This window comes from Nycticebus coucang, chromosome 1, assembly GCF_027406575.1.
Source record: "Nycticebus coucang isolate mNycCou1 chromosome 1, mNycCou1.pri, whole genome shotgun sequence".
NCBI classification, from domain to species: domain Eukaryota; kingdom Metazoa; phylum Chordata; class Mammalia; order Primates; family Lorisidae; genus Nycticebus; species Nycticebus coucang.
This window is the reverse complement of record NC_069780.1, coordinates 6,371,121-6,384,603: the sequence shown is the minus strand read 5'-3', so window position 1 is coordinate 6,384,603 and position 13,483 is coordinate 6,371,121. Positions and strand designations below refer to the sequence as shown.

The following is a 13,483-nucleotide window of genomic DNA, read 5'->3' as shown; positions in this document are numbered from 1 at the left end:
GACGCTTGCTCTCAGGATCATGCAAGTGCAGGTGGTACGAGCCTATGGCCCTAAGAGTGAGGACTTCCTTAGACTTTGCACCCGTGGCACCTCAACTCTGCCATCCAACAGCAAGTGGACCAGCCCCTGACTCAAGCCTAAATTTCTCTTGGGCACTTCGGAAATCAAACAAATCACACAATAACCCTGGGGTAAAAGAGGTACCTAAGCACAGGAAAAAACTCAGACACAGCTGTGACCTATCTTTACTCACACTAAAAATGGGAAGAAGGAAGTGGACCCACGTCTCGGGAAGTGGGATGGTGCTTTTCAGATACTTCAGGTTTATTTACCTAACAGCTGTTTCTAACTCCCTTTTCCCTATCTCCCCACACTATTCTCCTTGGCTGGAAAGGCTAATTATCTGCTTTCCAAGATTTTCTTATAGCTATGAGTGACCAAGAAACTATCACAAATCTACTATGGGTTCCCACAGAAGCTTTTACTTGACACACATTGAAGCCTGGAGCTGCAACAGTCACACTGCAAACGTGAATCAAAATAATGTATGTGTTGAGAACGGTGGAACAGAAAGAGCCTGAGTAACTTGTGATGTATATAAGCCACGGCCCCGACTCTGGACAGCCTACCTCTAGCCTTACTGAGTGAAATCTGTTAGGGTTGCTGTTACTTTACAGCTGAAAGCAATAAAGAATTGTTAACTAACACATGGTATATGTGGCTAAAGACTCACTCATTCTCTATTGTGCGAAGTCAATGGATGATGTCTAAAAGTGTAAAAATCAAGAGATAACATATTGAAGCACATTATTTACTTAGAAACATGACAGTAAGTACCCGAAGCCAGCTGAAGGGATGAAAACTGAATACCACTAAGGAGTGAGAACTGGGGACAGAGGGACAGGGGATTGCTATTTTTCATTATAAGCCTTACAAGCAAGGCCTCTCAACATCAGCATTGCTAACAGGCTGGGCAGATGCCTCTGTGCTGTGAGCGGCTGCCCTGGGCGTTGGCTGGCTGTGTCCGTGGCCTCAGCTCCTTACATGCCAGTAACAACACCCTTCTTCCCCAGTTGTGACAACCAAAAATGTTTCCCACCATTGCTAAATGACCCTGCAGGGCGAAATTGCCTCTGGTTGAAAACCACTGCCTTACAGCACTATTTTTATTTATTTATTTATTTATTTATTTTTTTAGCACTATTTTTAAAATTTTAAATAATACTGTAAATATATTTCTTTGATAAAACTAAATTAAAGATAAAGAGAGTATGGAAAGAGCTAACCTGGAAACCGCCACTTGTTTCTCCCTTCAGACACTTCTCACTCTCCTTAACTGAGCCCTCCCTGGGCCTAAGGACCCCACATCCCCTCTCGGGCGAGCAGAGGAGATCAGAGGCACTTACCGCCCAGAAACGCACACTCGTAGTGGCTGCAGGTCTTGTTTGTGCTTTGAAGCATGAGGGTATTGCCAGTCCCTTCCCGTGATACTTGAAAAACCTCATTCAGAGGTATTAAAGTAATTTTTTCACTTTCTTTATCCAAAAATTTTTCAACAGCAACTCCAAAGCATGTGTTGATGGATAACACAGTAAGCTGGTCATTAGCAGCTTGAGGTTTGGCTGAATATGCTAAAGTGAAACGGCCAAACCTGGCCTGGTTCAGCCCTCCAAATGTAAATGAAGTGTTCTGGCTTGTTGTATATACCACATTTTTGTAGCTGTCATCACAAGATCTTCTCAGCAACTGCAGGGCTCTTGTTAGGTAAAAATGAAGAGCTTTGAATTGGAAGCCGTAGACATAATCTTTCCGAGACTGGCCAGCCGTCGTCACAGCTTCACTGAACAGGAAGTAGAAGGGAGTTTGCTCTCGGGCTTCAGAAATATATGCCATGAGAGCTACCCCGTGGTTATCCTTGAACTTCACAGGGAGAGAGAGCTGGCTCTTTCGGGCTTCCCATTTGGCTTTGGCACTTTCCCACACCGTATCTAAGAGCTGGTGGCTCACTTTTTCCTCCTTGAGCAGTTGGGAAACATATTTGATCTCCATCCGGTCAGTACATTTCAGGTATTCATCATCGAATGCGTTATCTGCCATGTCTAATACTTCAGCCTTCACCTTCGAAGGAAAAGGAAATTAACACTCTTGAAATAAGGTATTTATTGAATATCATTTTCTCTCACATTACTACCCCTGCCCTCTCATGCCCTGCCAAGAATCTCTCCTTACTTATGACCAACTATGGATGTGTTTTTAGGTAGGAAGTATATTTCATTGCTATTGATGACTTTCTCAGCTGTGACATTTATTTGAAAGAAATGTCAGTGGGCAAAAGGTATGGGTAGGGTTACACCTGTAACTCCTTTCTCTGGTGGCACAGAGGAAAGAAAAATGAGTGTGAAATTAAAGAACTGGGTGGTAATCCTGGCTCTGAGCAATATCCTTACCTAGATACTTCTCAACCCTTCAAGACTGTGGGAATTTGAAATATCATGTGTAAAATATTGTATATGACAGATAACATATAATAACAAATATTACCCCCTGTCCTTTGGGAACGCCCCCTCCCTTGTCCAGATGGTTTGGACAGAACTGATTTTACACCTTCCGCCCAGAACATAAGTGATCTAAGCCTAGCAATCAGAACACTCCCTGAAGGGGAAAAAAGATCTTTCTTCATATAAAACCATAAAATCCAAGGATAATTTATTTATTTATTTATTTTGAGATGGAGTGTTACTCTGTCACCCTGGGTAGAGCACCATGGTGTCATAGCTCACAGCAACCTCAAACTCTTGGGCTTGAGAGATCCTCTTGCCTCAGCCTCCTGGGAAACTGAGACTACAGGTGCCCACCACCATGCCTGGCTTTTTTTCAGAGATAGGGTCTTGCTTTTTGCTCAGGCTGGTCTTGAACTCCTGACCTCAAGTGATCCCCCCACTTTGGCCTTCCAGAGTGCTAAGATTACACATGTGAGCCACCACACCCACCTAAGGATAATATTGACTTGGGGCTTCCAACAGTTAGTCCTATGGAGAATCCTGTCTGAAACTAAACCAACAAAGAAAGGGTTTGCAGAGCTAAGAGGCGAGAGAGATGAAACCCTAAAAAATACTTAAGGCCTTGAGTCTAGCTGTACCTGAAGACTGCGTTTTTCTCTAGTCATAGTTTTTCTCTAGTCATAAGAATCAATCAACTCCCCAACTGCTTGAGCTAGTTTGAATTGTATTTCTTTCATATACAACTGGAAGGGCCTAATGCATCTCTAAATGACACGTGTGCTCACGTACAGTAAGAATCAGGGTGGTGGAATATAATTGACACTAATTTGAAGCTGACAGATCCGAGTTCAAATCCCATTTCTGCTACTAACTAGGTATGAGAGTTATTTGACATTTCTGAGCTTCAATATTTCATTTAAAAAATGAGAATAAAGTACAGGAAATAATATCGTAACTGCAGGGTTTCTGTGAGAATGAAATTACATGATGAATGTAGGCAGAGCTCTCCCACCGCCATGCCTGGCTCATCACGCCTTCAACACACTGTGCTTATTTTTTATTATTTCCTGATGGGAATACGTGCCTTACACTGCAAGTTCTTCAAGGGCAGGATCTGTAACATTTTTATCTTTGAATCCCAAGCACCTAGCACTGAACCTGGCAAAATATTCAAGTGCACTGGCTTAGGAATCAAAAATAGAATGAGCGCATTCACCAGAATCCCCTGTGATGGGTTTCTACAAATGAAAGAATAGAGCCTTTTTCTCCACTATTCTGCACTTGTGTGGTGTATGGCTATTCAAGGCTGCTCAAGGACCTCAGCTGGAGACCTGACAGAGACACGTAGCCAGGAGCTATTAACATTACAATTCTGATGTGAATGCTTCTTTAAAAATATGTGTGTGTTAGACAGAGAGAGAGAGACTTAAAAAAGCAAAACACAACTTGACCCCATATCCTACCCTAGCAATAGCTCCTCTCCACTATCTCCCTGCTCCCCTCACAACCATTAGTGCCCCCCCTCCACTCCTGAGCTCAAGCAATCCTCCTGCCTCAGCCTCCTGAGTCAGGGGGACTACAGGTATGAGCCACCAGGCCCTGCGCAACCAAACTTCTTGAAAGAGAAGTTTATCCGTTACCATCTCCACTTCATTTCCCACTTACATCTCAACCCTCAACATCTTGGTCCTCACCCCATAACTCCATCCAAGCAGCTTTCACCAATGTGATATTTCTTCTTAGACTCCTTTGCAGACCCACCACATTCTAGCTGGCCACTAGATGTTGGAGATTCTCAGGCTACCTTTTTTCTATCTGTCAAATCTACCCCTAGGTAATCACAGACGTGCTCACAGTTCCAATTAGCATCTACAAACATGCCTCTGACCTGCCCTCTGACCTTACCTTTATCAAATGTCTACTCAACACCTCCTCTTGAATGCTCAAGGACCCTTGAGAACATAACACGTCTAAGACCAAACTTATATCTTACTTGAACCACGACCACCTGGTCCTTATTTAAGACCATCTGTTTATTTCGGAAGTCTTGCTAGATCTCTCCTGCTCAGCCACCCCGTGTAACCACTTCCCAGTGAAGGCCTCACCAACATCTCATAAGTCCTCTCCATATGCTGGGGACTAAGTGCCTGGTAAGTTTCACCTCATTGAAGCCTCAGGGCAGCCTTGTGACGTAGGTCCTGTTGGGGCTGTTATTATCCCCCTTATTTTTAAAAGATGAGGAAACCAAGACAGAGAGAGATGGAGACGTATACGGAATTGGGTTTGAAACCATGCAGTCTGGTCCAGTGCCTCGTCCTCTGAAGAATGAGAGTGTTTCCAGGGATAGAGAGCACTGATTTTTATGTCACACTTTATAAAATATGTGATTTTGTCTTCATAAAAACCCTCAGAAAAGGTTGGGAAATTACTAAAATCATTTTACAAATGAAGGAACTGTGCCAGCATCAGAAACTGTCTGACACCAGCCCAGAATGCTCTGGGGGAGTCTCTTAAACCCTTGCTCTCCTGGGTTTGTAGGTCAGTTTCTTGATAGGGAAATTTGAGCTTTCAGAGATCAAATCACTGCTGTCTCATAGTCAAGAAAGGCACTTTCCTTTGTAGGACAGAATGTACCAGAGTGCAGCTTGGGCACCAATGCCTGATTTATCTCCAGGACTTCAACATAGTATAAGAAACCAGATCCTGAAAGCACCTCCCACATTCCTCACATCGTATCAGAGTTGAACTCGCATGTTCCTGTCTTTTCCCTAGGCCTCTATCCAGTCTCCAGCGGTCTAATTTTAGACATCAAGCCTTTCTGGCCAGACACACAGCTGATTGTGTGTTCTGTACAGTACGTGCCTGGAGAAGTGAAAAAGCTCACAAATGCCATCACGCCTCGGGGACAACTGAATGAACACTGAGAGACAGGTACGCCAGGCCTGGTGAACAAGCTGATTACATTGTCTTCCTCTGATTTATCCACTTAAAACAAAAGCTCATTTGATGAAATTCAATTACTAAATTTATTCCAGAAATGTGGAAATGACCTCAAGGAGAGAAACTGGTTAAACAAATTATGGAGTATTCATATCAAATACATTAAGAGTATGTTGCAAAGGAATATTGAATATGCAAATCAAAACCACAATGAGATACCACTTCACACCCACCAGGATGGCTATAATGATAAAAACAAAATCAAAAATGAAAAATAACAAGTAGCACAAGGATGCAAAGAAATTAGAACCCCAAGACATGGCTGGTGGGAGTGTGAAAAACAGTTGGGCAGCTCCTGAAAAAAGTTACCCAAAGTTACCATATGACATACCAATTCCACTCCTACCCTGTTTCCCCGAAAATAAGACATCCTCTGAAAATAAGACCTACTTACAGGAACGATAAAACGTCTCCTGAAAATAAGACCTAGCGCATCTTTGGGAGCACACCTTAAAATAAGACACTGTCTTATTTTCGGGGAAACAGGGTAGATAGAATTGAAACAGGTGTTCACAAGAGTGAGTAAGTAATTCTGCTATCATGGATCATAAACTGTAGCCCCCCCAATTAATTTTCACATACATACACACACTGTCTATAAAAGTAACCTTTACCCTGTAACAATACCAAATAGTGCTTGTATTACTTTCAGATACATCAATAAAGATGATGTGATTACAAAATTTTTTGAAAAGAAAAATGCTCCATTAAGTTCACAGAAAACGTGCGTGTGAAGGTTCTCACCAGCACTACCCACAGTAGCCACACGGTGGGAACAAAGCAGCGCCCGTCAGCTGGGGCCGGACAAACAGGCCATGGTGCAGGCAGCCAGCGGGCCTTAATCCAGCTATGAAAAATGAAGTACTGATCCGCTACCACATGGAAACACCTTGAAAAGATGCTGAGTGAGAGAAGCCGGACACAGCAGGCCACACAGTGTACGGTCGCATTCAGGTGAAACGCCCAGAATGGGCAAGTCTGGAGTAACAGGAAGTAAATGAGTGGTTTCCAAGGGATGGGGGAAGGAAGGGAACGGGGCTGACTGGGGGCTGACTGCTATCCTGTTTGCAAACTTCCTCCTGGGTGATGGGAACGTCCCGCAGTTGCTGGTGGTGAGGGCTGCACCGCATAATGAATGCACTAACACCCACCAAAGTGTACGCTGTAAAATGGTAAATTTCTTTTTTTTTTTTTTTTGTAGAGACAGAGTTTCACTTTATGGCCCTCGGTAGAGTGCCGTGGCCTCACACAGCTCACAGCAACCTCCAACTCCTGGGCTTAAGCGATTCTCTTGCCTCAGCCTCCCGAGTAGCTGGGACTACAGGCGCCCGCCACAACGCCCGGCTATTTTTTGGTTGCAGTTTGGCCGGGGCCGGGTTTGAACCCACCACCCTTGGTATATGGGGCCGGCACCTTACCGACTGAGCCACAGGTGCCGCCCTAAAATGGTAAATTTCTATGGTATGTGACCTACGTCTCAGTTAAAGAAAACACTGCATCACAGGCAACAGAGTACATAACAATTCTAGGTAAACAATGGATTAGAATATCCAACTCAAAAATGTGTAAAGTTGTAAGGTATTTTAGAGAAGGCATTTAAGATCAGTATCCCAGGAGTGATGTGACAGCTAATGACATGGAGGGGGATCAAGTGAAATGCCTGTCTCATATTTTACAGAAAAATACGTTACAGAACGCTTAAAGATTCAACTACAAATAAAGTCATACAAGGTCTATCAAAAAACGCTGTCAGAAAACGGTCATTATATACTGTAACAAAAACCACGTACACAAACAATGCAGCATTGTATTATTTGGGGAAAAAAACACATGATATTTTTAGAACAATCAATGACATAAATCAACATGTAGCATGATATTAAACTAAAAAGGAAGATACAAAAAATACTGTATAGTGTGAACCCATGTTTATAAATTAAATACAGTACACAGAGCCAAGAAGGCTGTGTGTAGGTAGCGGCCGTCCCTCTTAGTGGAGGGATTAGGGATGATTTTTACTTTCTCTATTTGTTTAATTTTAATTTTTTCAACTATCCACAGTCATCATGTATTGCATCTGTAAAATGAAAAACAAGGGTGGCTCCTGTGGTTCAAAGGAGTAGGGCGCCAGTCCCATATGCCAGAGGTGGCAGGTTCAAATCCAGCCCCGGCCAAACACTGCAAAAAAAAAAAAAAAAAAGAAAAACAAAAGCAGTTTGTAATAAATTAATTTACCTTTTCAACCTACTTTCATTTCCATCATCAACTCATGTAGACACCTCAGGCAATGTCATCAGGAGTTCCCATTCCAATGACCACATGCTTCCTAGTCCCAACATTACCTGGAAGATGTCCACTAGAATCATGGCTGCCAGCAGCATAGTGACCATTTCAAGATGTCCTTTCTTCATTTTTTTCTTCTAAATTAAAATGAAAAAAATCAATTTAATAAACTTAAAAAAGAGGTCTAGGGGAGTATTATAGGATGACAGTGTATATATTTTCATTCAGGGTGAGAGTGGATACAATGATGGTCAGAAAGTGACCATCAATAAATTTATAGAGACTGCAGGAGCACGGTGGTTGAACCACTTCATCTACAGATGAGGAAACGAAAACTCACAGAACTTAAGTGATTTGTTCAAGATTAAATCAGTCCATTTCCATACTGTTCCAGACATGCTGTCTCTCCTGCCACAGTCACTGGTAGGCATATTTTCTTCCCATCTCTAAATCTCCCCTCAGCATGCATAGGAAATAACACGATCAAACAAAAAGCAGCAGTTTGAAATCGGTCCCCTACCTCCCAGTTTCTGAGAATTCTCCAGAAACATGTCCATGCACATCATCCATTCTCCTATCCTGTATGCAAACTAAATAATGACCACTGGATGGGCAGGAGGAGACCGTGAGGACAGCAGAGGTACGAAGCAAAAGAGATGGCCTCACTCGCCCAAGTCTTCACAATCCAAAGAAGCCTGAGAGCACAACAGGGCTCTGCACTAGTTCCTGGGCAGGACTGGGCAGCAGCAAGTCCAGTGAGATTATACAGTTTTGTTGGCCAAATGCCCAATATTCATCCCAGTGTTTCTGCTACTGAAAGAGGCCCTCAGCAGCTGCCGCTGTCCTGCAGCCATTAACTAACTCCACTAACTCAGTAGCAGGCCAGCCTACAGCTCCCCCCACATACCGCCAGCAAAATCGCCATCACTGGAACTGAAGTGGAACCTCTATTTGATCCTACCAATCACCATGCTCTGGATTCCGAAAATGGGAAGAACGGCCTAGAGGAAGAGACACAGTCTTCCCTTTTATGGGTCATTTTGGCCCCAGTTTCTCATCTTTCCTCAGAAACACTTTACTAGCAATACTAAAACACAGCACCAAAATGCTACTGTTGTGTTAAACTTCCCTTTCTAAAGCGGGTTTGGAGCATAGCACATGACAGGCAACTGTCACAAGAGCATGTGTCCAGCAAGCTGTGGATCAGAGTCCCCCTGCAACTTCCTCCCCTCTGCGGTCTGCGTGGGGTCAGTCAAAGCGTTTACCTGGCTTCTGCACCTGTGCAGGAGGATTAAATGACGCCAGGTCTCAAACTGATTCCCTCTCAGTTGTCGTGAGTGTGTCCTTGGGGTAAGACGTGTTGACACGGAGAGCTGAGAAGGGAATGCTTTCTCTTTATATCCACTCCCAGCAGACGCCTGGCAGTGGCACTTTACCCTACTTGTGCCCTGCTATTTATATCTGGCCCCACACTATGCCTTGGAATCACTGCTGTTAACAATTGAAATCTCCAAGAGGCTTGTAAAGCCACAGCAATTCCCTCTGACCACACAGCGTGCTCAGTTTTGAGCCCACAGTCCTGGCTTCTCTCAGAGAGAATCGCTTCCCATTCCCAACCCTTTGACACTGAGATGTCAGGCTAAAGCCCTCTGTTCCCCTAAGCGGAACTGCTTTGTTCACCACTGGAACAGTGACACCTATCACCCTTCACTCCGCAAGCTGACTGTACTTCAGGTGCTGCTCAGCTGCCGGGACACACAAACAAGCAGAAGGACGCACTGAGACGCACCTGCGGGCTGATCAAAGCCACGCACATGCGTACTCAGCCAGAGCGACGTGTGAGGAGCAGCAGTGTGGACAGAGTCCAGGGAAAGCACTAAGGAGCAAAGGTCAACGCCTGTGACCACGGCTCTCATCTGAGGACGGCACACATGGTAAGTGACTGAAACGCTAAAGAACACTTAGGGCTCACAGACCAGGGATTAAAAACCCCCAAAATGTCTCAGGAAATTCACACACATGTGCATCAGAATGTATTAAAAGAATATTGATAGCAGCAACTATTCATAATAGCCAAAACCAGAAAACCATCCAAATGCCCATCAAAGTAGAATAGATGAATTGTGGCATCTTTATACAATGGAACTGATGTCCACAGCATTGAAAATGAAGAAACTCCATGCACACACATACTGTTAACAATGCAGGTAAATCACACTGACAAAATTTTGAGCAAAAGAAAAAAAAAAAGACACAAACACATCTGCATTGTATGACTTACTTTATATAGAGTACAAAATCAGGCAAAACACTTCTATGCATCAGAAGTTAGAACAACGGGCACCTCGGGTGTAGGTAGAGACTGGAAGGGGCTCAAGAAGAGCATCTGGGATGCTAGTCAGGTTGTTTTTTGTTACACATGCCAATTACTGATGTATTCAGGCTGTGAAATCTCAACAAAGTATATACTTAAGATACATATATTTTCCTGTACACACATATATTACTTGAGAAACTTTTTTTTTTTTTTTTTTTTGAGACAGAGTCTCAAGCTGTCCATCTGAACAGAAGGAAAGGCACTGTACTGGCAGATACTGGAAAGGAGTGGATGGGATGGAATTACTTTCTAATCGCTTCAATTCTTTCAAAAAAGTGGTAACAAATGACAAAGACTGAAGTGGCAAAAATCTGAAGTGATTGGAGGAAGACTGAAATATTCATCTAGAAGAGTAGAAGAGTGAATGCAGTATGACTCTGGGCTGCATGGAGGGTCCACTTGAATCGCAAATGAAACCACGAGAGACCCCGGCACAGTGGCTCACGCCTGTAATCCTGGCACTCTGGGAGGCTAAGACAGGTGGATGGCCTGAGTTCAGGAGTTCAAGATCAGCCTGAGAAAGAGCAAAACCCTGTCTCTACTAAAAATAGAAAAACTAGCTGGGTGTTGTGCTGGGCACCTTGTCGTCCCTGCTACTCAGGAGGCTGAGGCAAGAGGACTGCTTGAACCAAGAGTTTGAGATTACTGTGAGCTAAGGTGTCACTGCACTCCACTCAGGGTGACAGAGTGCTTTTTGTCTCAAAAAGAAAACCACTCATGAAGGTTGTGTTTCTTTTCCAGTTACCTTCAGTTCTATGAGTAGATGCAGAAAAAGAGAAATTGGACTGAATCAACTTGTAGCTTTTCCAAGCAAGGGATGGATTAATTTTTTTATTTAAGGACTGATTATGGGCAAAAGATTTGTATTGACACTTCAGATGTTAAACAAGCAGGAAAAGATGTTCAACATCATTAGCCATCACATAAATGCAAATTAAATAACCACTATACACCCACTGGAATGGCTAAAGTTAGACCGACGGCATCAAATGTTGATGATGATGTGGGGCAACTAGAACGTATACACTGCTGGTGGGAATGGCAAATGGTACAACTACTTTGGAAAACAATCTAGCAGTTTTAAACAAGTGGACCCATATTTGAAACATATATACTTACCATAAGAACCAGTAAGAACCAGTCCTACTTCTAGGAACTCACCTTCAAGAGAATTGAAGTGCACACACGTATTCAAATGTTCACAGCAGCTTGACTCATAATAGTCAAAAGCTAGAAATAATGCAAATGGTCATCAACTGATAACTGGATAAACAAACGGAATACAACTTAGTGATAAAAAGGAACAAAATTCCTCAAAATGTTAAACACAGAGTTACCATATGACCCAACAATTCTACTCCTAGGCATATAAATGAAATATGTTTCACATAGCAATACTATTTGTAACAGCCAAAAGGTGGCTCTATATTTCAACCCAAATGATTGGGTTGAATCATCTAAAAATGATTTCAGTGATGGCTGCACAACTCTGCAAAACAATTTAATTGTAACTAAGCCCATTTAGTTGTCTATTTTAAATGGGTGAATTGTATGGTGCTAAGTATGTGAATTATCTCTCAAGAAAGCTTTGAAAAGAACGAACCATTAATACATGCAATTAACAGAGACCGAAGGGAACTTTTGGGGGGTGATGAAATGTTTTATATCATGATTGTGAAGGTGGTTACATGATGACACACATTTGTCAAAAGTCATAGAACTGTACATTTCAAATTGGTGAATTTTAGTTTATTTACATAATCCCACCTAAATACAGCTGACTTTGAATAAGCAACAACAAAAATTCTCTTGCTCACATACTCCTTGAGATTTCTTTGTGTACCTCAAGGCATATGCATCCCAATTTGGAGACTGCTACAGGAAAGCGTCTGTAACATAATGGCCCGTGGAACAGGCGAAAAGAGAGCTGGTCATCCAAACGTGCCTGGGACTGTGAGAAGGTGAATACAAAGTACTTGTATCTCAGAGACTAGAGGCCACGGCAGAACATTTCTTAGTGCAAGCAAACTGCCATCGTCCAAAGACCAATGGGGACCAGATGCTTCAGTGAAGGTCACTGACCACTTGAGGTCAGTACCAGACCAGGATACCTCCCCTGCAGTGGCAGAACTGAGACTGCTAGATGGCTCTTAGAAGAACAGAAAGGGAGAAAGGAATTCCCAGCTTGACAAAATATTTATTCAAAAAGGACAGTTGCAACTCAGACTAAAGTTTTTATTTCTTTATTTATTTATTTATTTTGTAGAGACAGAGTCTCACTTTACCCCCCTCGGTAGAGTGCCATGACATCACAGGACTCACAGCAACCTCTAGCTCTTGGGCTTCCGCGATTCTCCTGCCTCAGCCTCCGGAGCAGCTGGGACTACAGGCACCCACAACAATGCCCGGCTATTTTTTTTGTTGCAGTTTGGCCAAGGCTGGGTTTGAACCCACCACCCTCGGTATATGGGGCCAGCACCCTACTCACTGAGCCACAGGTGCCACCCCCAGACTAAGTTTTAATCGGCAGGATTAGTGTTTCTACCATTGTTGGATACAGGTTTGTGAACTAAGCTGACGTTCAGTATAGCGAAATATAATTTCCTTTTTGCACATGGTTTCCCATCTACATTGTGGCACTCTGAAAAAACCCATAGTTTGTTCTCTGTTGGTCTGTTAGTTTGGACATTTACTGGCAACTGTTGGCTCAGTAACTCAGTACCTTCTAGAGATTGTGGGTGCCATGCTGATAAGTTCTCCCATCATAGCCTCTTGGCAGTGGATAATCTAAAGACAATTTCTATGCCCTCTCACCCTGTTAATGGTCTTCCCCTTGCGAGATGAACTACCTTGCCCTTGATGGGCATCCTGACCTACCATAAGCTGGTTTGTGCTCTGGTTACTTCCTCTAAGCTCAAACAGAAACCTGGAAAATTCCATTATGACAACTTTGTTTCGTAGAAAACTAGAAAGGAAACTTCACCCTCTCTCAACTAATTCTGCTACTGTGCTACTTCCAATTTGTTAAACATAATGCTTTTGTAATAGACATTGAAATTTCTCCAGTTTGGCCAAGGAGAGGCAAGGGAAAGGATCTCAGCAAGTCCCTGAAATGTATCAGGGTATTTCTAAACTCGTCTTATACACCAACCCTTTCCAGGGTTTTAGTTCAGAGGAACCAGGATAGAGGAGCCTGATTTCACTCTTACCTCCTTTTCTCTCTGTGGTAGAATCAAGTCTTCCACTGCTGGCTCCTGTTGGGGAGCTTCCTATTTGCTTTTTCTTCCTTCTTCCATCCTATGAACCACATTATCTACATTTT

General features: G+C 43.1%; 1 protein-coding gene across 6 annotated transcripts in view; it reads right to left on the bottom strand.

Annotated features, from left to right (window-relative positions):
- Positions 1 to 13,483, bottom strand: part of ART3 (ADP-ribosyltransferase 3 (inactive)) — a 56,262-nt gene that overhangs the window by 29,364 nt on the left and 13,415 nt on the right. Inside the window, exons 2-5 of one of the 6 annotated variants that reach the window (XM_053587329.1) lie at positions 11,323 to 11,391; positions 9,050 to 9,157; positions 7,844 to 7,921; positions 1,407 to 2,118 (exon numbers count right to left, since the gene is read on the bottom strand). In XM_053587329.1, coding sequence (XP_053443304.1) covers positions 1,407 to 2,118; positions 7,844 to 7,912 — 781 coding nt within the window. In that variant the 5' untranslated portion in view covers positions 7,913 to 7,921; positions 9,050 to 9,157; positions 11,323 to 11,391. Of the gene's footprint in view, positions 1 to 1,406; positions 2,119 to 7,843; positions 7,922 to 8,304; positions 8,342 to 8,691; positions 8,909 to 9,049; positions 9,505 to 11,322; positions 11,392 to 13,483 lie in introns of those variants that run through there. The other 5 variants (XM_053587412.1, XM_053587248.1, XM_053587550.1 and 2 more) reach the window with 5 other exon arrangements.